The 27,965-nt window shown below is 44.4% G+C and overlaps 2 protein-coding genes across 4 annotated transcripts; one reads left to right on the plus strand and one right to left on the minus strand.

Moving 5' to 3' along the window:
* Positions 1 to 8,236: 8,236 nt before the first annotated feature.
* foxo4 (forkhead box O4) lies at positions 8,237 to 14,570 on the plus strand. The gene is made up of 3 exons (XM_069694411.1): positions 8,237 to 8,805; positions 9,533 to 11,119; positions 11,352 to 14,570. The coding sequence occupies exons 1-2, from the start codon at positions 8,359 to 8,361 to the stop codon at positions 11,087 to 11,089; spliced, it is 2,004 nt and encodes a 667-aa protein (XP_069550512.1). The 5' UTR covers positions 8,237 to 8,358; the 3' UTR covers positions 11,090 to 11,119; positions 11,352 to 14,570.
* Positions 14,571 to 15,191: 621 nt separating this feature from the next.
* sesn4 (sestrin 4) lies at positions 15,192 to 27,628 on the minus strand. Of its 3 annotated transcripts, none has more exons than XM_069694430.1 (9): positions 27,451 to 27,628; positions 21,619 to 21,816; positions 21,141 to 21,323; positions 20,733 to 20,978; positions 19,794 to 19,908; positions 19,496 to 19,620; positions 18,580 to 18,746; positions 18,282 to 18,426; positions 15,192 to 17,328 (listed from the first exon to the last, which is right to left on the minus strand). In XM_069694430.1, exons 1-9 carry the CDS (start codon positions 27,514 to 27,516, stop codon positions 17,239 to 17,241), a joined length of 1,335 nt encoding a protein of 444 aa, XP_069550531.1. In that variant the 5' UTR covers positions 27,517 to 27,628; the 3' UTR covers positions 15,192 to 17,238. The 3 variants fall into 3 exon arrangements, with proteins under 3 accessions (XP_069550531.1, XP_069550532.1, XP_069550534.1); XM_069694431.1 differs by lacking the exon at positions 27,451 to 27,628 and adding an exon at positions 26,492 to 26,591; XM_069694433.1 differs by lacking the exon at positions 27,451 to 27,628 and adding an exon at positions 24,179 to 24,263.
* Between the last annotated feature and the right edge of the window lie 337 nt (positions 27,629 to 27,965).

Below are 27,965 nucleotides of genomic sequence, written 5' to 3' on the forward strand. Positions count from 1 at the left end.
ACGAGGACAGGTCGTCCAGGACGAGGACAGGTCGTCCAGGACGAGGACAGGTCGTCCAGGACGAGGACAGGTCGTCCAGGACGAGGACAGGTCGTCCGATAGTTACGCAATCCAGACGCGTGTGGAGCAAGTAACACCTGCAGGATGTTATATTTAACAGTAACTACCCGAAAGAGTTCATGCTTTGGCAGTAAATACGAGATCAGTACTCTGGTACAGAGATGAAAGCTCACCGGGTAAGACAGCAAAATTATAAAAACAAAAATCGTTAAAAAAAATAAAAAAAAAAATAAAATAAAAAACACGTCAGTATAACAGGACTATTTATTTCCTGTAATGCTGATTAAGTTTTAGTCCTGGCTTTGGAAGCTCTGGGTCGATTTGCGTGCTTTTTTTTCAGGACCTGGTATTTGGCTGAGTTTGCGCAGCTGTCATGAAGATCATCACCATGGCAACTGAGCAAAACCTCCTTTTTTTTTTTTTTTTTTTTTAAGCTTAAAATCCAAATAATATTTTGGACCCACAAGTGCTGAGATGCAGAAATATTTTTTTATTTTACTTTACTCATTACAGAACTATAATTAGGGCCCCAGCACCGATGGTGCAAAAGCCATGTTGTTCTTCAAGGAATTATTATTCCGCGTTATTATTATTCTCTGTAAACAACTGAATTTTTGGAGGCTTTATCATATTCAAAAACTCATTAAAGTTGGTACAAACGTCTCCCCAGGCAAAATATTTCTTATTTTTGTGGGGTCGCGAGTGGGCGTGGCCAAATGGCTCACTAGTGCCCACTAAACAGATGCCCCGGCTGCACTTACCTACATGCACGAAATTTGGTGCACGTGTATCACACCGAGATGTACAAAAAAAAGTTCCAACGCACCATTATGTCAACTCAACAGGAGGTCCGCCGTTTTTTATTTAATTGCTTTAAAATTTAGTCTGTGCACTCTTAACATGTTTGGAATTAAAAGTTATCAAAATAATACGTTTTCGTCGATCGGTGTTCCCGTGGCGTGGCAGCCAAAAAGTGACCCAAAAGTCATACAATAGCATGTCGTCCAAAAACCTTTTGCTATTTTTTTGCTTTTTAAAAAAAAAAAAAATTATTCATCACAAAGGGAGTGCTCAAACCCCAAACCTTTTTGCGGAGAGGCAACAGTGCTAATCACTGCACCACCAACCTTCCCAGGGTTTTACCTGCATTGTGTCAAATCTTTGGCTCACTGCAACCTATAACTCCACCGTCCACAAATATTCATTCAAATGCGACCAAAATTGCCGCAGACATTCTTTGGATAGTAGATATACATGTTGTCAACAGGGTCTGCAGTGATATCAAATATCTTCCTGTAATGTGAAGTGTATGCAAAACGTTGAAAATTTCTCCAAAAGTTTCAACTTCACTAAAAGTTGAATCACCATCAACAGGCCGAGGTGAAATTTGAACCATTTGAACCATTAATAGCAACTTTGGTGAACTACAATCTTTTACCTGTTGAGTTAACCAGACTGTCGGTTGATTCACTGGAAAGCTCTGAGTGAACTCTGGGAAACACTTTCTCCGCCGCTACTCGAGTTATACTATAAAGAACAAGAGATCAATAACAATAAAGGGTATGTGGATTTCAGTGCAAAGTACCACAAACTTCATCCCCCAAAATCCCATAAATACATTTTGATTCTACAGTATGACTTTTTTTTAATCATATTTCAGACAACATGTGACACAGTGGTGCAGTGGCTAGAGCGGTTTCCTCAGTGAGATGTAACTGGTTCGATCCCCACTTGACGCATGTTAGTTCAGAAAAAGGTCATACTGTACAGCCAAAGATAACGTCTCCACTTCGTAGTGGATTGCATTTCACCAATATTTAACAAACATACATCAAACCACAGGATGCCATGACATTTATACAACAGATTTACATTAAATACCTATTAGCCTATTCTATAATATGGTAGACTTCACATAATCTTTCCTACTTCAGTTACTTTTTAAAGGTAATTACTAATTCTATAGGATTACCCCAAAACAGAGTCTATTTTTTGAGTCATTTTAATTATCAGACTTTCATCAGAGGCTGCAAACAATCATGAAACCACACAAAATCTGGCACCCAAACAAAACCTGCTGTCTCCACGGTGACATTTGAGGAAGAATTTGCAGGTGGTTTCTGTTATATGCACGTCTACTGGCTGGCATGTATCCCACATCAGTCCTGTGGTCTTAATAAGCAGAGGAAACAAGTTATCCAGGTCTCAGCGTGAATTTCGATCAAAAACAGCATCTGTGACGAGTTGTGTTATGAAAATTTCCCAACTGATGCGTTTGTGCCAAAGCCATGATTTGCATAGTAAATTCATGCGATGATTATTTTGATGGAGTGTTGCCTCTTTCTGCTGTGAGAATTAAAATATCCTATGAAGTGTGACTTTTACCATGACAAGCTTAAATATAAAAAAAAACCTACCTGAAAGTGCAAATTAATTATTACTAATTATTAATTATCCATCTTATATTTTTGTAATTATTTACAGTGGAATTTTGTATTTGCTGAATTAAGTACCAAAAATATTATTTGTAACACTTCACTTGGCGTAACTTGAAAAAGAGACATGTCTGATATTTTTGTATCGTGAGTTACAAAAGTTACTCTGAAGCCGTTAACCATCAACAGGATGATGTGTTGGGACATGTGTGTTTTTACAAAGCAACAACATGCTGGAATTGTTGGTACAACATATCCTATCATAAAAAGGTGTTGTTGATTGATGTCTGGACATCTTCTCTGGAGTATCTGAACAGTCTGACTGATGATTACTGAATGTAGAAGATACTTCCTTCCAATTACGTGATTCTTTGCTTTTTCCTCTCCAAATGAATAAAACTGTATCAGTGGAGCTCAAATGACATCAGTACATTTAACTGTCTAGCAAACAGGTAGAGTGTTCAGAAAAAAACAATTAAGACTAAAACTTCCTGCTCAACCAGGTTATCAAAGTTTGTGCAATACCAACTGTAGCAATGAACAGTGATTCACAAAGAAGGGTTAAAATAAGGTCAGGCTTTTAAGGTCTTTCTGCCACTTTAAGCTTTTTTTAGCACCCTCATCGAAGCCTCACGTCAATTCAAACAGCTAAATTACAACTGATTTAACAGAGCCATCAGCGGTATGTGTTTATTTCAAAGTGAATTAAAACGGATCAGTGCTTGCTCGCCCAGCCTAATCCTAAAACCTCTAATTTTAAAGAAGAAGATCAACGCAGCCAGTGGCGTAGGTCCGCATCACCCGTTCTCACGCCTGACACAGCTTTTGGGAGAAGTGAGTGACAAAGCCAGCACAGAAAAAAGCTAATCAATATAAGAGAAAGCAGGGCACTGTGGTGAGTCCTGCCTGGTTACAGACAGCACATGTTCTCTGGTTTCTTCTGTTGATCCCACCGCATGAGCAATTAGGTTAGTCATAGCAGAGCAACAGGCAAACAGAATCTGCACCTGGCTATCAGACACCTGGAGCCACTGAAGCATTTCACACAGGAAGCCTCTTCTCAGTCATGACTCAGCTAATGAGGAATGGCGCAGGATTTATAGACTAACATTAAAGATGGAGATTAAGTGCAGTGTCACTGGGGTGTGTTGCTTTTCAACACAAAGAGCAGGAAGCTACACGAGTATTCAAAAGGAAATACCACACAAAAAGCTACGTGGCGGTTAAAGCAAAACTATGACAACTATGATAAATCTGACATGCAACCGACCACCGATGGACTAAACTAGGGGCTTTCTCACTTCCTAATTTTAATGCCATTTTCCTGTTCATTACTCTCCTGTACAAAGACCCAGGCAACAAAAGGCCCAGCATTTCACAACAGTAAGTCCAGTGATGAGGCAAAAGGTAGGTAGGTAGGTAGGTAGGTAGGTATTTACTTTATTAATCCCTGAGGGGAAATTTTTTCGCTACAGCAGCATACAGAAGCAATAAGATAATAATAGAAATAATAGAATAAAATAATAGAATAGAATAGAATAGAATAGAATAGAATAGAATAGAATAGAATAATATAATAATAGAAAAGCAATAAAATAAAATAGCAGTAAATAGCAGTAAAAAAATATAAATATAAAATGCACAGTATATACAGTATATTATATATCTATATATATTATATACAACAAACCAAGAAACACAGTCAACATATATATATATATATATATATATATACATACAGTACAGTATATATCTATATATATAATATACAAACAAACCAAGAAACACAGTCAACAGTGTTATTGTACTGTGATGGATTTTGCCAGAGGTGAGTTATTGTACAGTCTTATTGCAGTGGGCAGGAATGATCTCCTGTATCTGTCCTTGTGACAGCGGAGCTGGAGGAATCTTTTAGAGAAAGTGCTCCGCTGTCCCTGCAGCAGGTGGTGGAGAGGGTGGACAGGATTATCCAATATGGACAATAGTTTGTTCAGCGTCCTCCTCTCCACCACCTTTTCCAGGCTGTCCAGTTTGTAGCCGATGATGGAGCCGGCCTTCTTAACCAGTTTGTTAAGTCTGTTGGTGTCACCGGCTCCAATGCTGCTCCCCCAGCAGACCACAGCGAAGTACAATGCACTGGCCACAACAGACTGGTAGAACATCTCCAACATCTCGCTGCACACATTGAAGGATCGAAGTTTCCTCAAGAAAAAGAGTTGACTCATCACCTTCTTGTAAACAGCATTGATGTTGGTCTTCCAGTTCAGTCTGTTGTCGATGGACACACCCAGGTACTTGTACTCCTCCACCATGTCCACCTCCTCTCCCAGAACTCTCAGCGGTTGTGGAGCCGTCGCCTTCCTCCTGAAGTCGACTACCATCTCTCTGGTCTTGGCCACATTCAGGAGCAGGTGATTTCTACCCGCCCACTCCACAAAGTCCTCCACTACTGCCGTGTACTCGTCCTCCCGTCCATCCCTTATACATCCAACCACTGCAGAGTCATCAGAGAACTTCTGCAGATGGCAGGACTCTGAGTTGTACTGGAAGTCAGTGGTGTATAAGGTGAACAGAAAGGGAGACAGAACAGTTCCCTGTGGAGCTCCAGTACCACTGACCACCGTATCAGACAGCACACCGCCCAGACGGACAAACTGTGGTCTGCCTGTCAGGTAGTCATTGATCCAGGAGACGGTGGGCACGTCCACCCCCACCACCCGCAGCAAGTTACACAAACAGTGCCAAATTAATGGTTAAAATAATGTCTCAGACATTTTGTTTCTCTGTGGAATTGAACATTTTCTTATTGGATATAATCGTCAGTAAATTCATTTCAAGATAAAAGTTGATTGTTTTGGTCACTAAGATTTTCAGGTTAAAAGAATCCAGGTCGTCTCTAATGACAGAGTTCATACAAAGTCATGTCTTTGATGAATGAAAATGTGACTGCAGTCAGACTTTACTTTAACAGTGTCATCGTGTGACAAAATAATCTACACTCGACTGTCCATTTACTATCTTTTTATAGGATTTCAAGCATACATCATCGTCTTCATCGATGAGTGGAGCTGGATCACTGATGACCTCATTAAGGCTGTGAGATGTTTTTTTGAGCTCAGAAAAGTTTAGATTGTTTTGTGACACATATTGTTCCCAAATTTCATGAATGGACTTCCATGACTAAACTCTAAAAAGAGTTTGGATTACCAGCCGGGCAAATGACCCAAGGCCTCACACCCTCAGGGCCCCCTGAAGCCTGAGTGTCACTGAATATGAGATAGTTACACACATATTATCTAGTGGCCTGATAATTAAAACATACAGAGTGGTGTTTGAAAGTTTGTATTTTTTCAGCATAAATATGAGTTAAAACATAATCAGAAATGAATGACAGCCTTAACAGTAGATAAAAAGAACCCAGTTAAACAAATGAGACAAAAATGGTATACATTTATTCGTTCAGTAAAAAAAAAAAAAAAAATCCAGTATTCTCGTGGGTTCACAAACAAGGCAAGGCAAGTTTATTTGTATAGCACATTTCAACAACAAGGCAATTCAAAGTGCTTCACATAAAACCATTAAAAGCATCAAAACATAAGGCAAAAGAAAAGGACAGTGATTAAAACAAGCCCCATGCTACCTGTGGCATCCCTGGTTTAATTCTCGTCTGGGACCTTTATAGCACATCATGTCACTCCTGCATATCTTTGCATTTCCATGCCAAATGTGCAAAATATAATAATCGTCAAAAAAAAAAAAAAAAAAAAAATCCACACAATGCTATTTTTAGAAGTATTTATAACATCAAAGGTATCAACCAAGGAGGGCCTTGAATTTGTTTACAGGTCTTTCTGTCTTTCAAAGTTTATTACTTGTATGATTTGTAAGACTTTAAATTAGTTTGTTTATATTGTGCTCACACCACACATATTGCTAAATAAAGTCATTCTTAATCAAAATTCAAAACCGGTTCATACCACGGCCCGGGAGTACGAGGTTGGTTTCTGGTTATCTGGGTGTATAATTAAACTATTTATTTTCAGAAATTTAGGGAACTCTACAGAGGCCCATCAAATGTTTTTAGTTTTGATTTTGTCCTCAGGCTTCCTAACATGTTAATCTGACCAAACAGTAGAGGGAGTTGACAAATAAAGCAGAAACATTAAACGTTATTCTATAAAACATGTTGTTTGGCAGCCTGTTTTTTGTTGTTGTTGTTGTTGTTGTTGTTTTTTGTCTCTGCTCTGTAATTACTCGTAATACCTTAAATGGCTTTCATAAACTGTTACACCGTCCCACCGCAGGTGTTGCCTCTGCTGTTTACGCCTGTGTTGTCACATGAACGACTCGGGTTCCCAGAATTCCGTTCCGCGCAGACGCAGACCGCGTTGCCTGACAGTGGTAAACAGACGTCAGAAGGGAGTCTTCGCCTCGAGTCAAAACAAAACAAAACAAAACAAGTCGAAAAGACAGTGAAGGAGTGAATATTTTGACAGCCGCGACGACAGGAAGTTCTACAAAAGTCGTCGCTGATTAGAAACGGCCACTTGGGCGAAGTTATCGGAGGCTTTTCGCGGACTTTTCCACGGATTGTAAACTCTGGAGTAGCAGGAGCTTAACGCGGCTAACGTTACGGAGGCTATCGTGCCGTTTTCAAAGTGCGGCGAGTGGGAGCCGACGGACCCGCCGGGGCGACCCAGCTCTCACCCCGGCGCCCGGGGTCGAGCCGTGAGGATCGTCTGCCGACGCCGCGCAGCTAAATTCGGCTGAGGTGCGGGCCTCCGGTCGACAGAGGTTTTTTTTTTTTTTTTTTTTTTTTTTTGTAAGCGCCTCTTCGAGCATCGTGTGCGGCGGCAGGAGTGTGGGGAAACATGGCAGATGGTGACATGCGCCCGGCCTCAATGTGGCGGATCGTGCAGACCTGAGGCACGGACTTTTCTTACTATATTTCTGTTATCTTTTTTTTTTTTTTTTTTTTTTTTTTTAAATCACCGTAAACACTATTGAACCGCCCTCCCTGTCCTGGAAGTTAGTTGTTTGGTTCCAGCTCACAGGCTCTTTACTGCCCACACGTTGTTGAATAAACGCGCTGCTCGGACCTTCAGCCGCAGCTCACTTCCACTGGACTCCCAATTAAACCGCTCCGGTTTATGACTGTCTGGGGGGGGATTTTTAATGTAAAGTTTGGCTCGTTTTGTGTCTCGCTGAGAGCTCAGACATCGCGTTGTTTACAAGTACAGACGGACAGGAGCTCTCCCCTGAAGCTCCTTTGTAACCAGCTTAATCCCTGCGTGGAGTTTTACAGTAATCGTCCTTGAATTTGGTACGAAATAATTCTTCATTTTTGTTTCATTCGTAAATGAATGTCTAGAAAAATAACTTTTACAACTCGTTCATCCTTTAAATTGAATGTTTGCGTCGAGGAATTTCATTAGTTTTCATCCCTAATTGATTTCCAGGTGAGCCCAAACATCTGGAGATCCAGATGTTTTGGCGTCACTCTGCCACTTTTGTTTTTATTTCATTCAAACAAAGGGACCCCAGTCCCAGCCCTTCTTCATTCTATATAAATCGGAAGGTTTATGATAGTTACTATTAAAGAGATTATTTGGGTTCCCTAATCTCCAATCTGAGGATTAACCGAGGCTACTGGTGTGTCCAGATTATTACGTCTCTTTTCTAGGGCCCTCATCTGACACCCCCGCAGTGGCCTCAGGATATTGTTGTTGTTGTTGTTGTTGTTGTTGTTGTTGTTGTTGTGTTCAGAAGTTTTTGAACGCATCAAAGTTACCTTTGAACTGTGACGGTAGATGTTTTAAGTGAAACGCGTATTTGAGGTTGAGCGGAAGTTCAGAGCACCGACATGGACGAGTCATCGGTGCCCCCGATTGACCCAGATTTCGAGCCGCAGAGCAGACCCCGCTCCTGCACATGGCCGCTGCCGAGACCCGACATCTCCGCTGTCAAGCCGGAGGGGGGGGACGGCACCGAGTCCGCCGCCGGGACCCCGCCCGCCGACGAGGACAAGCCCGAGCCGCAGCAAATCACGTCTGAGCCCGAGAAAGCGGCGGCGGCGGCGGCTGCCGAGGGCGGGGTCGTGGCCGGTGTGGGCGGAGCCGGCGCGACGCCCCGCAAAGGGTCCTCCCGGCGCAACGCGTGGGGTAACCAGAGCTACGCGGATCTGATCAGCCAGGCCATCGAGAACTCCCCGGAGAAGAGGCTGACCCTGGCTCAGATATACGAGTGGATGGTGAAGACGGTGCCTTACTTCAGGGATAAAGGAGACAGCAACAGCTCAGCCGGCTGGAAGGTGAGACCACCGGTTCATCCTCACAGCATCCAGCTTTAAGTCTTTTTTTTAATTTTTTTTATGACTTTAAAATTGAAAAGAACTGGTTTGCGCGTGAATACTGTGACTGGACAATACGGGAAAAGGAAATACACATACTGACATCAAAGTATAGTACACTATATTTATGTAGATATGGCAAAGTACCTGTTGTTTTGTTGATGAGACACACTTTACTACTATTAGTCCAGCCCAGTGGATCACAGAGGGTTTTTTTTTTTTTTTTTCTTAAACAAAGTAATAGCTCCTTTAGACTTATTATTACAGTTTGCATGTCTATTAGTTTTGATTCCCTTTTTTTGAGTCGAGAAAAACAAGGACAGAAAGTTAATAGTTAAACATGTAAAGTTAGCTAGACCCTCAAAAGTAAAGAAAATAAAAAGTCTGACCTTGTTTAGCAGTTAAATAATGTTTTTTTCTGTCCTGTTATTCATTTCATGACAGTTTATCTTGTGACCTCTTTGGGGGTTTTGTGACTCCCAGGTTGGTTTAGATGACGCAATTGACTAATCGTTGCATCTTTATTCTTCAGTATAATTTATTACCAGGTATACTCGGTCTTTAGTTTTGAGAGGATAATTTAAAGCCATTAATCTGCAAACAAAACCCTTCCGTTTAATGAAAGGAAACTGCCTCATAACCAGCAAATCCTTCATTTTTCATATTTCCTGTATTTCTCTATTGTCAGAATTCGATTCGCCACAATCTATCACTCCACAACAAGTTCTTGAGGGTCCACAATGAATCGACAGGAAAGAGCTCCTGGTGGATGCTCAACCCAGAGGGAGGGAAGACTGGGAAAGCTCCCCGCCGCCGGGCCGCCTCCATGGACAACAGCAGCAAGCTGCTGAAGAGCCGCATGAGAGCCAAGCAGACCAAGAAGCAGGCGGGGGCGGCCGGTCTGGGAAGTGCTGGAGGGGTGCTGCAGGGCGACGGCAGCACGGGTTCAGCGGGTGCAGACAGCCCCAATTCGTCCCAGCAGTTTCCTAAATGGGGGGTCAACAGCAGCAGCCCCTCATCCCGTGGCAGCCTGGACGACAGCGACATGTGGACCACCTTCCGCCCACGCACGAGCTCCAACGCCAGCACCCTGAGCGGACGTCTGTCCCCCATCGCTCCCGGCCAGGAGGACGACGATAACCTGCCCGAGGACGCGCTGCTGGGAAGATACGCCTCCAGCAGCTTGACCCCCACCCTCACCGAGACCCTCATGGAGGAGCTGGACCTGATCGACGGGCTCACCTTGATGACCGGGCAGCAGGGAGGAGCGAGTCCCAGCACTGCACCACCGGCGCCTCCCACTCCGCTGCCCTCTGCCTCCACCCTGCTGCCTCGAGGCTCCAGCTTCCCCTCCTTCCATCAGCTGCAGTCATCCAGCCTCCCGCAGGCCCCCACCCACACCGGGACCCAGCCCTCCGTGTCTCAGTGTGGACCCAGCAGCAAAGAGTCGTCGAGCTTCAGCAACTCCCTCTTCAACCCCATGTCCGGCTCCGGCTCGCGTGGCAGTGGCCATTACGGCACCCACGTGCCCTCCAGCCTGGAGGCGCTGCTCACCTCCGACTCCCCTCCTCCCAGTGATGTCCTCATGACCCAGGTGGACCCGCTCATGCCCAGCCCCGGAGGGGTGGGCCTGATGGGTTTGGGCAGCTCCGTCGTGGGCATGAGGCCCAAACCCAACCAGCTGCTGTTGGGTAAAGGCCTGGAGCCGAACACCATGTCCACCATCGCGATGCAGCCGCAGCCGCAGCCGCAGCAGCAGCAGCAGCAGCAGCAGCAGCAGCAGCACCACCTCCACCAGCAGCAGCAGCACCACCAGCAGCAGCAGCAGCACCAGCAGCACCAGCACCAGCACCACTCTCAGATGGGGTTGGGGATGATCCTCTCAGGTATGTCTCAGGACCCGTCGCAGCTCTCCGCTCTCAAAGCCCAGCACGCCACGGCGCCAGCTGTGGGCTCTCACCACGGGGGGCCCATCGCCTCGGCCAATCTCGGCGCCAACCTGCAGGGCCTGAGTCAGTTCGGAGCTTCGCCCTGCTTCCCCAACAGTCAGGACCGACTGCCCACAGACTTGGACATAGACATGTTCACCGAGAACCTGGACTGCGACGTGGACTACATAATCAACAGTGACCTCATGGACGGAGACGGCATAGACTTCAACTTTGACCCCATGCTGCCTGGAGGCCAAACCTACGCGGGCCCGGCAACCACGCAGGGCTCCGCTCACAACTGGGTGCCGAGTTAATTCTCCAGGCGGCCACACACCGTTAAACAGGTACGCTGACTGACTTCGGTGACTTTCAGTGTTTTGATATTTTCGTGTTATGGTGAAGTGTGAGGAGCCTTTTCACGTGAATAATAGCTTCTACAAACCACACATGGCGGCACACGTGGACGTCATTTACGCATGTTTGCGAATGATCTTTCAAGTGCACCGCTTGCATAATCCGGTTTCATGAGCCAATCAGCAGCAACAAAAATGACCTTCTTATCATCTCGTCCCGCAGGAACCGAGCTCCAATCAAGACAAACCTCACAGCATGACGAAAACAACCGGTGCATCCCTCCTCCCTGCTGGCTGAAGACACTTTTTTTTTTTTTTTTTTTTTTCAAACATGAAGTTTCTCTTGGATGGTAAACCGCAAAAAAATACATAAACCAGACCTCACCCATGTCACGTGCCAAGACATGCAGAGGACAGGGAGGAGATTCAGGCGACTATGCACAGTTTTTCTGTTTTTATTTTTTTTAATAACACTTAGCAACAATTTGGCTGCTAGCCATTTCTTTCCTTTTAATTTGAACTGATGATTTTTAAAGATTTGTGACATGATGTTTTTAGAGTGAAAAGACAAATCATCAGCTCCCCTCCGTTGGGAGTGTTCATATTTCAGTTTTGTTACACCTGAATAGCTTTAGGGTGGATACGGTACCCCGGATCTCGACAGACTGTGCGGTTTTTTTTTTTTTAAATTTTTTTTTTAAGAAATGGCCAGTTTCCCGCCGACACTCGGCTCAGCACAAATTTGCCAGACCAAATGAGGTGCACTTGACTCTGCTGCACCGTCCCCGACAGACAGGAGGCGGTAAAAAAAACAAACTTTGAGGACTGGTGGAAGACGACAAATGGAGGGTACAAAATGCTCGACTCCACATTGGCAACACATCTGGCCCTTAGCACGATTAATTACACGATTAAGTTGATCAGTTTAGAGAAAAAAACAAGACAAAAGAAAATGCTTTCTTTTTTTCCAACAGGAGGGTTTGTACTTGCAGTTTGGCATTTTTGACTTCGATCCAGTGTGTTCAGGTAGATGTCAGTTAGAGGGTGTTTTCTTTTCTTTCTTTTTTTTTAATCCCTGATGTGCAGTTAAACTAACAAAATGAAGAAACTTGTGAATTTTAAACACAGGGCATTCAAGGGTAAATTTATTGTAAATTTATTAACAGATGATTGGTTGGCCAAGTATTACATTGTCCGAGACAGCAGCATGCCTCCACTGTCGAACGCTCTTCCTGATATATATTATTTTCTCTTTTTCCTTTTTGCTTTTGTCTTTCCTCGAGCCTGTGCATTTTCAAAGCACTTAGGTCTCCTGCGACAACAGGGACCCCAAACTAGGAGAACACATCCACGTTTAGGTTGTACCATTTCAGTAAGAGAGAGTCTATGATCTTGTAAAAGAAACGTTATGTACACGTTGCACATGTACATGACGGCGCGCTATGCAGACTTATCAGGAGAGCTAAATGAAATCTTGAAGTAAAACAAAATTAGAAAATCACTTCTTGAAGGGTTTTGCTATTTAACGTTTTCCTGATGTGTGTCGGGGGAGAAACCGGGTGCTTCAAAGTCAGAATATCCTCTCACACTTAAATCTTTCAGTACTAACCTTAAAGAAATTAATCCACTGTGTGAGAAGTACAAAAAAAAGAATATATTTGATTATAGTTTTAATATACAATTTAGATGGAGATAATAAATCAGATATTAATACATATGAATATATTACTAATGATGTTTTTTTTACATTGGAGGAAGCATTCTCAGATCATTTTTAACGGTAATTTTCTATACTTTTATTTTTGTAAAGGATGAGATGCATGTAGATTTCTTTTTTTACATAACCAAAGGAACACTAATATTTGCATTTGCATGGCATTTAGGGAGCGCTTGGGCCTGACAGTATCCTTGGTGTACATAAGCTTTGCAGAAAATTGCCTGTAAAGTGACGGGGCAGAAATACTTGACCATTGTAACTGAAATTCCCAGTCACCCACCTCGAGTTGCTTTTTATTTTTATTTTTTTTTTTTAATCCAAGTAAAAATCTGCGTCAACGAAAAAGATTTCTCATCTCAAAACGAGACTCGTACAACTGTTTACCTCTCAGGGTCACTTGGAAGAAAAACCAACAGGAAAGCCAGAGGGAGACGTAATTAACTAAAACAAACTATTTATTTTGCACAATTTCTGTTACGGCCGACTGGAAACCAACACACCGAGTTTTTGTTTTGTTTTCCTTGCCTGGAGACATTTCTGTCTTAAAAAGAGTTGATCTCAAATTATCCCCTTATCATTTTAGAGAAATGTATTTTAGCTGTCCAGCCATGTATATCAGTACTAGCCTATCCCTTGGGTTTTTATTTTTGTTTGTTTTTGACTGCCAATATTTAAAACACTATAGCATGATGTTACTCTGTAGCAAGACTTTATTTTGTCATCTCTCCCCCCTTTTTGAAAGTTTGTGTTTGTATTTAATTACCGTCTGCTTTTTGCGAGCGGACATGACATCCCTGCAGTTTAAAATTTTATATTCATCATTTCGACTGTAGCTTGTGTGAATACGTTAGGAGCTGTATAAAGCACTCTCCCTTTTCTCAACAAATATTTTGTATTTTATTTTAATGGTGCTGGATGTCACGTGTGACGTATCTCCGGGTACATTATGATGCAACGGGGTGCATATCAGGGCCTTGGATTTTCTACGTAAGGCACAAGGATCTTGATTTATGGTAGAAGTTATCGCACAATCAACAGCAGCCCTTTACCCCCTTTGGTTTTTTTTTTAAATGTTTTTATATGTCTGATAATAATAATCCCCCCCCCCCTCCCTTCTCACAACCTAGTCACTTAATCTGGAAACAAAAGACCAGCTTGTTTAAACTGCATGATTTTCTTATTATGTTCAATCATAACGTGTAATTATTTTTAGACAGTTGTAAACGCAACAACCCTCCCTGTTGTTCTTTATGAACAGCTGCAGGGCGTAAAGGAGCAGCGGCTGCTGCATCTGGCTTTACTTTTTACTTTTGCCTCCTTCAAACACTCTGCTGTTGTGTTATTACTTCTCTTGTATCTCCCCTGTATGTAATGACAACTATCTACATATTTGTACTTGGGTTTTCTTTAAGTAGCAGTTAGTCCCTTTATGTTTTGAAATTAAAAAAAAAAAAAAGTCCCCATTTGATACAGTATTTTAGTATTCGAAAAGGGTCGTTTTGGCTATTTTTTTCATGGGGGGGAGGGTGGGGGTGGGAATGATGAGTTGTGCATAAGCCAATTACGTGTATGATTTTTTTTTTTTTTATGTTGATAGTTTCACTCTGCGCCCCCTTTCACCTCACCTCACCTCTCCTCTGTCTTTCTTTACACATTGTAAAGTCAGCAGGAGATGACAAACAGTTCTGAACAGCAGAAATCAATTCAATAAACTGTTTAACCCACTTTTTCTTTTGTCTGGAGACTTTTCTTTGAAGCTAAACCCAGTTGTGCCACTAGAGTGCGCTGTCGTCCAATGATTTCTCCGAGACACTTAACTGAACACCAAGGCACATGAATGTTCTTTGTGCCCGATGTTATTCATCATAACATAAGTGTAAGGTTCATGTTTGATTTAGGAAGCAGCAGTGTAACCGGAAAGCTTTTTCTGATGCTTTTAACCGCAGACGAGAGAACGCTGAGGTTCAGACTGAAACCCCATCAGCCGGGAACGACAGATATGTGGTTGAAAACTCAAGAAAATGCTTGAAAGTACGCCTCGAGTTCATATTTGTGAGACTTGAAACCTAAAAAAATATCCAATTTGTACTTTTGAGCAACGGCCAATAATGACAATTGACTCGACAACAGTAAAAAGGTTGAACTGTGATGAAACAGATCAACTATTAAGTGAAACAAATTAAAATAGCTTCCCGGATGATACGCAGTCTAAAAACCGAGAGCTTTCAGGAAGTAGTTGGTTGTAAAATGAGGTCTGTGCGATTTGAAAAACAACCTAAAACATAAAAATGCGCCGCTTTTCAAGTTTTTAAGTGATATCGTAAAAGAAGAGAAAACAGGCAGCAGTCATTTTCGTAGAGCATCTTTATAGAAAACATTTCTTCACATTTTCAAAAAACATTTTTTTGGTCTTTTTTTTTTCCTTTGTTCTCTTTTTTTTTTTAGGGTTTTGTTTATTAATTTTTTTGAAAGATAATTGTCCATTTTTTTTTTTTTCTGCTAAAGCTGAACATTTTTAACATCCATCTGTGTCAAAGGCTCCTGCTGCGTTGCTGGGGGCTTGTGGAAGGTGTCTGATGGAAAACACGGGCGTTCACAGCTGCAACATTTATCAGCTTTGGTGCTGACCAACACCAAAAAGAAAAAAAAAAGAAAAAACTTCTCCCATTCATGCGGTGGGGGAAAAAAAGCCCCAAGTTTTACACTCGTGTCGGCTTGGATTTTTTTTTTTTTTTCCCCCCTCAGCTGCGACCGAAGCCCACAGTCAGCCTCCAGTCGTCACATCCCTCCACTTCAGCAGCGCTCCAGTTTTAGCCTGAAGGCACCTGTGTTAAACAGCGCTTTTGCTTTTGTCGATATGCATTTCTTTTTCTTTTTTCTTTTCCAACGTCCTGCAGTCACTACTTTTAACTCTACACAGTCCGTCACACCTCTACGTCTACCCGGGCCGCAGCGCGCGACCTGCCGTCACACCCAGACACAAACAAATGTAATCCAAAGTTACAAAAACTGTAGAAATGAAATTAAAAGAAAAAAAAAGAAAAGACATCGAAGAGAGACAAGTGCTTTCAACAACCAGTCTGCACGTTGTTCTGCTTTGCTAATTGTACCGCAGATTTTGACTTGATAATCAGCTTTGATACAGCTCAAAAAAACAAACAAAAAAAAGCTTTAACACAGCTCAACTCATGACCGGTGCGGATCTACTTCTGGACATTTTTAATCTATCCATTTTATTACTTCACTTTTCAGGAAGGTTATTAATGACCCTTCGGTCTGAAATTCAGTCTCTGATTTGATAATTTCTGAACCACGTCAGTAAAAACATCATTCTGTGAACGCTGTAGGAAGCTGACCTTTTCAGTTTGGCTACAAATTTTGTTTTCCAAATCAGTCTTCCAAATTCTCCACTGAAAGTAACACAAAACAAAACAAAACAAAACAAAAAAAAACACAATTCACTGAGATATCTTGAATCGAGTACCTTCACTCAGGAATCCGAGCGGAGAACAAAACCAAGTGTTTTTGAAAGTTTGAGGACAAACCGCTGAAAAAAATCGTACGGGTCATACGGGGAAGAAGAAAGGCATCAGGCCCACGCACCGTGAGCCTCAACATCCACTAACAAGCTACCTTGCATTATAAATATATAAAGTTAAAAAAAGTGCTTATTAAAAGAAACTATAGTGATGTGATAACTTCCAGCAGTGTCACTGTTGTGTTTGTTCCTGACCAGCATTAATACAAAATGTCAGGGGGAGCAAAACTGTCGTTCTTCACAGTCCACTGAATGTCCTCCTCCAACACTGACGAGGATTGTCCAAAAATAATAAAGGCCCTGGTCTCCCATTAACATTCATTCAACTAGTACAAAAAAACAAAAAACAAAAAATTGTTTTTGGGTGGGGTGGAGGGGGAGGCATAGTTAATACAAACGGAGACTCGTCAAACTAAGAAGGAGAGTATTGGCCACTGCTGCTGCAACCAAAGCAGTTTCTCACAGACTGAACTGAACAACACAAGACAACAGGTAAAAATTTAAATAACTAGTAATAATTGCACATTAGCCAAGATGTCTGATAAGAGGACTCTTTCACAATTAGACAATTAGCAGGAGGGGGAGGGAGGGAGGGGGTGGTGGGGGGGGGGAGAGGGCGGGGTGTGGCACACTATGGCATAAATACATTAAATCTGAGAGAAAGAAAAGCACATTCATGAGGCACGGCTACGAACAATGGAGCTCTTGTGTCCTTAAAAAGTGCCGCCCTCGTCCCGCGTCACCGCCCGCTGCTGAGATGTCTTCGTCCTCCTGCGTCTCCGGGGCTCTCTGTACCGGCGGAGAGTTCGAACGTCGGCGCCTCTCTCTCTCTCTCTCTCTCTCTCTCCCGAGCGCCTAGGCGATCATGTACTGAGTGATGGCCCTCAGCGCGTACAGCAGCTCCGCCTGCAGCCGCGCCTCCATGATTAGTAAATTGACGTGTATCTGAAGAAAGGGGATGAGAGACGATTAACGCGGAAGGCGCGAACGTACGTCCCGAGGGGGTTGACCGCGGCGCCCGTCCGGCGTTTTGAGAGAAAACGTCCGTAGAGCACCGAGTCGGGTCGAAGGGGCGTAGTTTGACGCGGCGGGAGGGCGCGCGTGTTTTGAGCGGTCGCTGAAGAATTGAGATGAGGAGAAATGACGGAGCCCAACACGGGCGGCGTGTTAACGGGGCCCGGGTCCGTCTCCGGGTAATCGGCTTCGGCCGCGCTGGCGGGCGGGACGGCGCGACCTCGGGCCGAGCCGGGAGAGCCGTTTGCCTCCCGTTTTCCAGTCTTTGTGCTGAACTAGGTTAACCGGCCGCTGCCCGTAGCCTCATCTTCGTCACGCAGGCATGACGGTGGAATCAGCCTGAAGGTTGTTGTTGTTGTTGTTTTCCCCCCCAATTGTTAAGTTTTTATCATGCGCGCTTTCAAACATAACCTACATATTACGCGGCAGGAAAACGTTTATTTTTTTTTAATGGAAGCAGGTCGGTTTTTTCCTGAGCTTTCGCAGCACACGTAAAGGCGTCTGCCGATTAAACTGTGTGGAGACACGGAGGAAGAGCAGGACGAGACCATCATCGCTGGATGATGTTGAATTGATCTTTCTTTTTTTTTTTTTATAAAGAATGAAGTGAAGCATATTTATTTAAAACTTTTTTTTTTTTTTTAAACCAACTGTCGCAAATTCACATCGCCGCCCGTATGAGCAGTTTCGATGCAAAAAAAATTCGCAGGCTAGGGTTTCACATTTTTGTGTCACGTGATCGCCCCCCCCCCCCTCACCCCCTTCCCTCCCCCCACCCCGCTGTGTAAAGACCTTTAATCTCATTTAAGTCTCGGCAAGAAAGCAAACAAGTCTATGAACTTTTGAACTCATCCCTTACTGGGTTCAGCAGGAAGCCGTCTTACCCGGTCTGAAGTTTTAAGTCGGGTCCAACTCAGCGGACACGCGGGGGTTTTGGTGGCGTCCGGAAAACAGGCCACGGCCTTGATGTACAGCTTTAAATCTCGCTCCAGCAACTGGTTCACCTCTCCGTAATCATAATCGTCATAGCTGCGGTCGAAAGCAAACGTAAATAAATCATCGAAACGCAAATCAAATCCAGGATTGTTGTGCGAGTAAAAGAGGATGTTTTTTTTGTGTTTTTTTTATCGTTAGTACACAAACCAAAAAAACAAAAACAACAAAAAAAAGTGCCCGTCTCACCGTATTCCTAACACACAGTGGATGTAATTCCATATTGCCCTCTTCAGGTCGGGGCTGTGCAGCGAGGGCAGCGTGGTCACACTCCTGAATCTGTCGTCCAAGAGGTGCCCGATGTCCGAATACAATCTGTTGACCAGGGAGAAGCCGTGGTCTTCCCACGAATAGTCCTGCAGAGTCGATGCAGCCGGTCAGAACCACCGAGCTTCAACATGAAGTCATCAGACGTGCAGCGGCGCTTTAAAACACTCCCCGTATGTCATCCGTGTCTTTTTTTGTTGTTTTTTTTAATGTATGGAGCCACGATCGGGTAAAATGATCCAACAATTAACATAAAGCCCTCATAAAATTAAAATCATTTGCTATTTAATTTGCGACCTCTCGTAGGAAACCGCTGCAGTACATGTAGAGCGTGCAATCAATAAATGGCACTAGACTACTGAACAACAGAATATTATGTTAATACATTAGTAAATGCGCGGTAAACCTATATGCACACATCGGACAGTTAAAAAAAAAAAAACTCACGCGAAACAATTACATGTCAAACCTGCGTTAACTAGCCAGCCACGTCAACTTTTCATTTATATATATATATATATATATATATATAAAAAAAAAAAAAAAAAAATCTAAATATACAGTACGAGGGAAAAAAGAAACTTCAGCTCTCGTCAAAGAAACATTTTAAAATGTCAAGAATAACAATTAGGATTAACTTGACCTGCCTGACTGCAGACGTCAAATTTACAGTGTTAATGTTCTGGATGACTGCAGCGTCCTCGTACACAAATTAAACAAACGGCTGGCAGCAACACGCACACGCACGCACACACACACACACACACACACACACACACACACGTTTCCCGACTCCATCCGTTGCGTACGGACACATTCACAAACATAACGTCCTCACCTGAACTCTAAACACTTGGAAGTGGTCCTCCTCTCGGCGTGCAAACTCCTGATAGCAGAAGTCGGGGTCCGTGATAAAATGTGACGGATCGGCGAAGCATATCATGTCCTCCTCTTCGTCCATGTCTAAAAAAAAATAAAAGGAGATGGAGGGGGGGGGGGGAGAGAGAGAGAGAGAGAGAGAGAGAGAGAGAGAGAGAGAGAGAGCGTCACCAAGTGTGGCTGATGACTGGCGGCAGCGCAACTTTCACACCATGCGACATGAGAGTGAGAACATCGGAGCGGCGTTGGTCGGTCACCTGTCTGCTGGAGCGTCTGCGCCTGCAGGAGGCGCTCTTCTCTCTTCTCCCGCTCCTCCTGGGACTTCTGGATCCTCTCCTTCAGACACATCATGTCACAGCTGGAGTCCAGAGACTGTCGACACAAACGGCAGCGGGCCGGTGAGCTTTCACGCCCGCCCGCGAGGAGAGATAATCTAGCGGTTGCACCCGGCATGAGAGTACGTGAGCATCTCCTGTCCTCATATTCACACAAAGAACTCTTTAAATCGAAGTGATGAAGAATCAGATCATGTTTCTCCGAGGCAGCACGACTTACTCAATCGTGGTCTTACATACTATTAATTATGGTTTGTTGTTAGGGATCACGTGAACTGATACAGAACGTACAGAAGGCACGTTTGCAAGCAGCTTCAATACTGAAATACATTTTTTTTTTTTTTTTTTTTTAAAAGAGCTCTTCTAAGAAAATACTGTGTAATAATGCTGATGCAACAGCTTCCTCGTGTTGGAAAACATTTTTTTTTTTCTGTTTTATATCATTATGTATAATATAATTGTGGGTTTTGGACTTTTGGTATGAAAAAAAAAACCTGTGCAATTTGAAGTCGCCACTTTGGATCATTTTTCGCCACTCTGACATTTTATTGACTAAAATAAATACGGATTAATTGTAGAAACATACTCATGAGATTCAGCCCTGCCGTTTAACTTTTTAATTATAAAAGCTTCATTTATTTGTTTATCTACGTCTTATCAGTTTATCTCAAATGAAGCAAGAAAGAAATATCAACATATTTCCAACGTATTCAGAAGACCAACGCAAATGCAGCTGAATGTCTTTCGGCGTTATTCATGTTTAGAAGGTAAACGAAGTGGAATAGTTTTGCAAAACAAGAGTTTGCGCTTCGAATCTCTCTGCAGCTTTTCACTTTACAAGATAAAAGTCCGATTCTTTACCCGTCGTCGTGCTTTGTGTTCGGAGGGAGCGGCGAGTGACTGAGGCACGTTGGTGTTGCCGTTGGCAGCGTCGAAGGGGCAGAAGGTCGGCGGGGTACCGTTAGGAGATTTGGAGAGAGGGACAAAGTCTGAGTCTGTGTCGCATCCAAACACAAAGCTGCAGAGGGAGTGGCAGTGGGCCAGGATCACCACGGCCTGCACCAGCTCAGCCAGGGACCAGCACTGCTCGCCCGACTTCAGCAGCGTCTGCCGGGAACGGAGACGAGAAGAAAGCGCTGCTTTAATGCCGCGTTTTAAATGCGTAGGATAAGTAGGCGAGTCTCTGCGGGCGACGTCAGAAAAACATTGAACACGGGTCTCATTACGGTTTATGTACACTTTGTTAGGTGTGGTCATTCGTCACCGTACCTGGATGTGTGAGCAGGCGGTGAGCCAGGGTTGGTGGGCCAGCACCTTGTTGATGTGGTTAAGGAGGCGAAGGCGATGGGGTGCCGCCTCCAAACCCTGCAGCCACAGAGGGTCTCCGCCCACCCTCAGAAACTGAGCTGAGTGCAGGTACACCAGGTAGTTGCAGTGATGTCGCGCCGCAGCCTGGAAGTCACAGCAAGAGACAAAAAGCTGAAGAGGCCGGATTTGAAGAAACTCCCGCGAGTCTGTTATTCTTTTATTTGAGGCGATATCAGGGATTCCTGCTGCCATAACGGAGTGTGTGTGTGTGTGTGTGTGTGTGTGTGTGTGTGTGTGTGTGTGTGTGTGTGTGTGTGTGTGTGTGTGTGTGTGTGTGTGTGTGAAGAACGGCTTTGCGTTCGTTTCGCGGCAAAGTACAGCAGCATGACGACCGCTGAGGTCTTCGGTGCGTGCCGGTGAAAACGGCCAGCTCACTGACCATGATGGCGATGTAATGGCGGTACGGCAGCGGCAGGGGGCCGTCCATGTGCAGGATGTAGTGCTGCGTGCGCAGGAAGCTCTCCAAGTACTGAGGGTGAGACACCATCTGTTGGGACACGGCGTCCACGCTCCCCCTGCTGACCAGAGCCTTCATGAAGAGGAGCGACACTCGGTCCTTCTCGCTGTTCACCATCACCTGCAGGAAACAGGACAAGGAGCAGGGAGAGGGTGGGTTTCTGACAGGAAACCGTAAAAAAAACAAAAACAAAAAAAAACATGAGCCGTTTGTTATCGCGGGACAAGCTGAGGATTTTGTGTACGTGTATGCGTGCATGATGCCGAGGAAGTAGTCAGGGTGGCCGAAACGCTGCGCTGACAGCCACAAAGTGACCGGAAATGAACCGCTACAGAATTGTACAATCTGGTGACCGTTTCAGCTTCTGAAATATGAGGACGTGCTATTTTTTTTTTTTTTTTTTTTTTGCATGAATTATACCACCGTGAATTCAACATCTTTGAGTTCTTTTGGACTGTTAATCGGACGAAATCAGCTGAAGTCTTGGACGAACAGCAGCCGTGATGCCGTGATACCGGTGCCACTGGCGAGTGAGCGCATTCCTTACATTATTCTTTCTCCAAACAAAACAAGCAAACAACAAGAAGCTCAGCCGGGAGCTCAACAGACACACTGACACCCGCTCGGGTCAGATACAAGTCCACCACATTATTCTTAACTGTAGAAAAAGCACTGTGGCTTGACGGGTATCTATTTCTGTGAAATGAAAGCGGATGATGGCGACAAAAACAAGCCTGATATATATCTGAAAGCAAGAAACAAACACCGAAAATTTTCCTTTGAAAAAGGGGATTTACACGCTGAGAGGACGCGCACACGAAGGAACTAATGTGAAAGTTGAGCTTCGGAGGCCTTGAACAGGGAAGCTCGGCAGCAGCGAAGAAATGGATGAGACGAGACACACAAACGTGGGAGCGACTCGGCCGCGAAGAGAAACAGACTCGTGTGGAGAGGGAAGCCGGCCTGCCCTCGCAGGCGCAGCCATTTATATTAGCTCGGCCACGGGCGAGGACTCAACCTCCCCTGTATGTGAAACCCGAGCGCGGAGCGCTGATCAAAGCCAAACGGTTCAATGCAGTTTGAAGTGTCCAAATGTTGGCGAAGACTTTTAACAGCGCAAACAGCTGTCTGGGATGATTACCGGCCTGTCAAATCACGCACACCTCAGCTTGTGTGACGGATAGCCGGAGCAAATGGCGAGTTGCCGGCCTCGTTACTTAATTTTAGCCCCGTACGGGTCTTCGGCATTCAGCGCCATGTTTATCTGGCTGGTAGCTCCGTGTGGCATTTCACTTCTCCCTCCAGTGGATGAGGGTTTCCTCCTGATCCTGCTCGAGGCTCCACCTCTTGACCTATATAGAGTCCGTGTAGATCCTAAAAGACCTGTTAGCGTACCATAAACAAATGTACCTCGTTCTGATTACATCTCCCTAATCTCAAAGTATACAAAAAGTAAATGACACTGTATATATATATATATATATATATATACACAAACAAAATAAATTTAAAAAAAAAGCAGCGAGTGAGCGAGCCGAAGAGGAGTTGGCACTAAATGAATCGCGGACCGTGACCCACTCTTGTCTGTCAACGGGGATGAGAAATGGTGCGGACTGGAGGGAACGTAGAGCACACAGGTGCCTGCCAATCAAAGAGCTTTACTGACAAGAGCACATTCACACAAGTATCTCTCCGCAAACACAAGAGCTACTGATTAGTATGCCGAGCTGTAGAAACTAGGTTATCGCTGCATCAGACACTAACTGGCTTGGTCACCGAGAGGAACAGCACTTCAGAAGCCGGCCCGGTGCAGAAAACTGTCCCGAGGCTCGTCGAGGACTTAACATCAAGGAAGACCGCAGTCGAATTTCTTTTTTTTCCTCTTTTCTTTTTCTTCTTTCTTGTTGAATAAACTGATATTGACTGATCACACTTCCATCCGATTGCGTATGACCCGTGCGCACCTTGTCAAAGCCTGCAGGTTGCTTATGAAAACCAGACCACTAATACCCCACCGACGCTGTGACAAAACTTTAGAAAAGTGGGGCATCATTAGCAGCCAAGTGACGCAATGATCCTGAGCACAACGCAGGCATTCACCCTGCTGATGTGTCCCTGATGCTGCGGCTACTTGTTCAGAGGGGAAAAACAATTTCTGTACAAGGATTACTTCAGCAAAAGGTTACTGCTGTTGTTAGACGGGTTAAAGCTAAAATTACAGACTTGTGCTCTGAACTGAGAACCATGCGCCCACACAGCACCACTGCACAAAACGGCATCCTTACGACGGGCTCCAGACAAAGGTGGCAAGCGTCAACGAGGACAATTCATACAAAACCGTCAGAAATGTAGAGGGAAAAAAAACACAAGAAATCACTAAAAGCCAGTGACCTTTAAATAGTCCCATTCTGTTATTCAATTACCTTCAACCACTGTCAAATCTAGAGCCGTGAAAAACAGAGAAATGAATGGCAACACTTACTCTCGCACGGATTGAGGAGATTAGATTTGTCCTCGGCAAAACAAAGAGGAAATTGGTATTGTGCGTAATCTCACAAACATGTCTGGACGACTGCAACGGAGCAAGTCAAAGTGAAACAGGAAGTACAGTAGATGTGGGCATTCACGCAGCAGGAAATGACATCCTCCAGTTTTAACTGAATCTGCTGACAACACAAAAGACATTGGAAATCCAGATAAATCTACATTTCAATCATGTTTATAGTATGTTTATGACAATATTTACTCCCTTATTAAAGAGTTTATCCAAACAGACGGTTAAGGCCTGCTGTTGATGCATCCAAAATCATTTCAAGCATTTTCACCCAACTAATCAATATTTGTGATTAATATACACGGTGGGAGTATGTTTAGACAAACGTCCTTTGTCTGGACAGGCATCCAAACTGCTTCATCTTTTACAAACCACAGAAGCAGCAGACAGCAGAGCTTTTGATAAGGCAATACACTCCTTATTGTCCACCCACAGGGAAAAAAACACGAGAGACAAAACTGTTAACAAGCATGTGTGGGTGAAAATATAAAGCAACAAGGAACGCATCATCATTTAGGCAAATGTGCATGGTGTTATCAAAGCACATTTTGGTTTCAAATCTATTACTTTTGCTTACAGTACACCCAGCAGCAACTGATTGTGAAACAGAAAAATGTTTTTGTGGTCAAAAACAAGCCGGAGGGTGACAAAAGGGAGACAGCGATGCTGATATTAGAGCGCTGCTGTATTCAAATCACAGGATACATTCAAACTTGTGGCTTGGCTGCAAAATATGTAAAAAAAAAACAAAAAAAACCCAACAACAACAACTCACAGAGGGCCTGTTGTGAGCAAAAATTTGCAGGTGAAGATCATTTGACATTAAAAAACAAAACAAAAAAAATATCCCTTCCCAGCACGGAGGAGGACGGTGGTGGGGGGGTTATTTGTTTATTGATCAGACAGGAGCAAAAGACAGGGATGAGATGAAAAACAGGGGTGACGTCACCGAGGATAGGAAAGGTAAAGGGAGACAAAGACGGGCTTTGATCGCCGGCTGACAAACAAAACAGCAGCACTGTACAAGCAGGAATATGAAGCAGAGCGGCAAGACGACGCACAAAGAAGTGGAAAAATGATGCCAGCAGTCTTCCAAGGGTAAATGGTAAATGTGTCAGTTGCAGATGGTGGTGGTGGTGGTGGTGGTGGGCTGCAGGAGAGGGGGCTGCTGCAGATATAGAAGGACATTCAATCTGCATTCCGATTGGGCCTGGAGGAGGGGTTCGTCCTTATCATGTGCTGGTGTCCTGACGGCATTAACACCCCACACACACACACACACACACACACACACACACACACACACACACACACACACACACACACACACACACACACACATCACCAAGCAGGTTTTGGCTCTGCAACCTGAACTTAGGCAGCAGAGCAAAACAAACCAGCTGCAGCCCAGAGAGGTTTGCAGAGGGCAGTAGAGGGGAGGGAAAGGAGCTGCACATACAACACAACCAAGACAAACAACACACTGTGCTGCAGGATGAAAAAAAAAAAATAAGAGACAAAGGCAAGCCCATATACAGCAGATGAGTGATTGGACCTGTCAGAAAACAGGGCAGGCAGGTAGAATGAGGGAAAACATGCAGGTACAAAAGACACATAACAGAATAATTTATTACTCATCTTATACACAAACAAGCAAGGTTAGTAGGTTATCATATCCGAGTCAGATACATGCCTCTTTATTATAACAGGCAGTTTTAAGTTGTGTCATTTTCCTTCGCAACAACACAATCCCTGATTGTTCCGTCTCCAATTACTAATAATTGTGCACAAATGCCAATTGATAACAGAGGTGAACAACAAACAGTGAAAGGGGGCAGTGCAAAGTAGCAGATCCTGGGCTTAAAACCAGAGTTTCTGCTCACATTCCTGCCTGTTTTGTTCCATTTCTGGACCCTAATCTGCAGCAAACACGTCTTTTTTTTTTTTTTTTTTTTTTTCTTGGACTGCACCCGAGACAGCGCCCCCTCTCTGTTGCACACTGAAAAAACAGCGGCGGAGGAGAAAAACAACTTTGATTGGCAGTCCGGTTCAGCCAGCAAAAAAAAAACAGCACAATAAAAGTCGCCAACTCTCAGAAGGACCGCGAGCGGCTTGAACGATCCCCGTCAAGGCCTTCACGGATCAAACGCATTCACGCCACGGTGCCCCCCCCCCCCACCACCTCCCCCGACCCCCCTATTCATATCTTATTTATGAGTAAATAAAAGCGCTCCGCATTACTTCACAGCCTCCGAACTGACACTTTTCTCCCAAATCCTCAGATGATGTCATCTTCACCTGCAGCTGCCTCCTCGCGCTCGCAACGGCTCGGCCGTTGGCGGACACACACGCGCGCGGGGGGGGGGGGGGGGGGGGCTAATAAATAACGTTCAGCACGAATAGGTGAGAAAAAGTCAAATATGACCTCATTTTAAAAAACGAAGTGCCGAAATTATCCGCGGTGCAACAACAAAGGGAAGTCGTCACTGCTCTGTTTGTGCCAGTCAGTGTGATGTCAATCCCCCCCAAAAAAAACACACACACAGAAAAATAAAAAAAAAAAAGGGGACTGAATTTGATCGAAACACGTTTATATTAAAACAATTTTTTAAAAAAACACGAGAGGAAATGCTGCGAGGTTCACGCGACATTTTAACGGCTGTACATGAAAACTACAGTGAGGAAATGTGGCCGCTGCTGACCGAGGATTTAACCGCAAAAGACCCCCCCCTTTTTTTTTTTTTCCTTCTTTATTTCTTCTTCTCCCGTTTTCATTTGTGATTTAAGTCAAATTGTATTTGCTCGGGAGACAGTTAACCCGGCTAGCTTTGGCGTGTGTTTTGAAGTTTCGCTAAACTGCAGCCGCTGTTTAAGTTAAAACACGTCACTGTCTTCACTGTTAAAAGTTTACAGACCGAAAAACTGCCGAAGGCGAAGTTAACCTTCATCTTCCACCTCTGCAGGCAGACACAAAAAAATAAATATCTGCGTTAAAGCTTAAAAGGCCAGAAAAGCTGAACGTAAAGAGGCGTTTTTTGGGTTTTTTTTTCCTTCCTTCCTTCTTCTTTGATATAAATTGATCTCCTTCGTTAAATGAATGAACGCTACTCAGTTAGCCGCTAGCGTTTAATCGTGTTTAAAGTTAGCCCAACTCTTTCCCCCCCCGGCCCCGTCTACATGTCATCTGAACCTGAACCTACCTGTTTCTGGGCTCGCTGGCGCTGGGTTCTTAGGGAGTACTCCATTTTATTCGTACAGATGATCATTTTCCAACAAAGTGCGCTATTGCATGGATGCGGCTGTGTTCTTTCTTGGTGCCTTTCCGAAAGCTGGCTAACAAAGACGGGACGGGACAGCCCGCCGCTGGCTGCAGGTCAGCCTGGTCTTGGTCGCTCGCAGACCGCACTGAGCGGAGAAACCTGCCCCGAGCCGAGCTGACAGCTCCAGTAACAGTGTGGCCAATCAAAGCACAGGGGAGGGGCGGGGCTGGGGCGAGGAGGGCGGGGCTATCTGGCGAGGAGGGCGGAGCTATGTGGCGAGGAGGAGGAGGGTTACGTCCAAATGCTAATGAACATCTGCAAACAACAAGCGCAAGAGAAGGCAAACACAGGCCAAGGCAGACACACACACACACACACACACACACACACACACACACACACACACACACACACACACACACGTGGGTGGGGGGGGGGTCGGACTACCAACTTTC

The sequence above is a fragment of the Brachyistius frenatus genome, unplaced genomic scaffold (assembly GCF_029030835.1).
Source record: "Brachyistius frenatus isolate BFR_SWC_R1_liver_20210118 unplaced genomic scaffold, ASM2903083v1 Contig_17, whole genome shotgun sequence".
Classification (NCBI taxonomy): domain Eukaryota; kingdom Metazoa; phylum Chordata; class Actinopteri; family Embiotocidae; genus Brachyistius; species Brachyistius frenatus.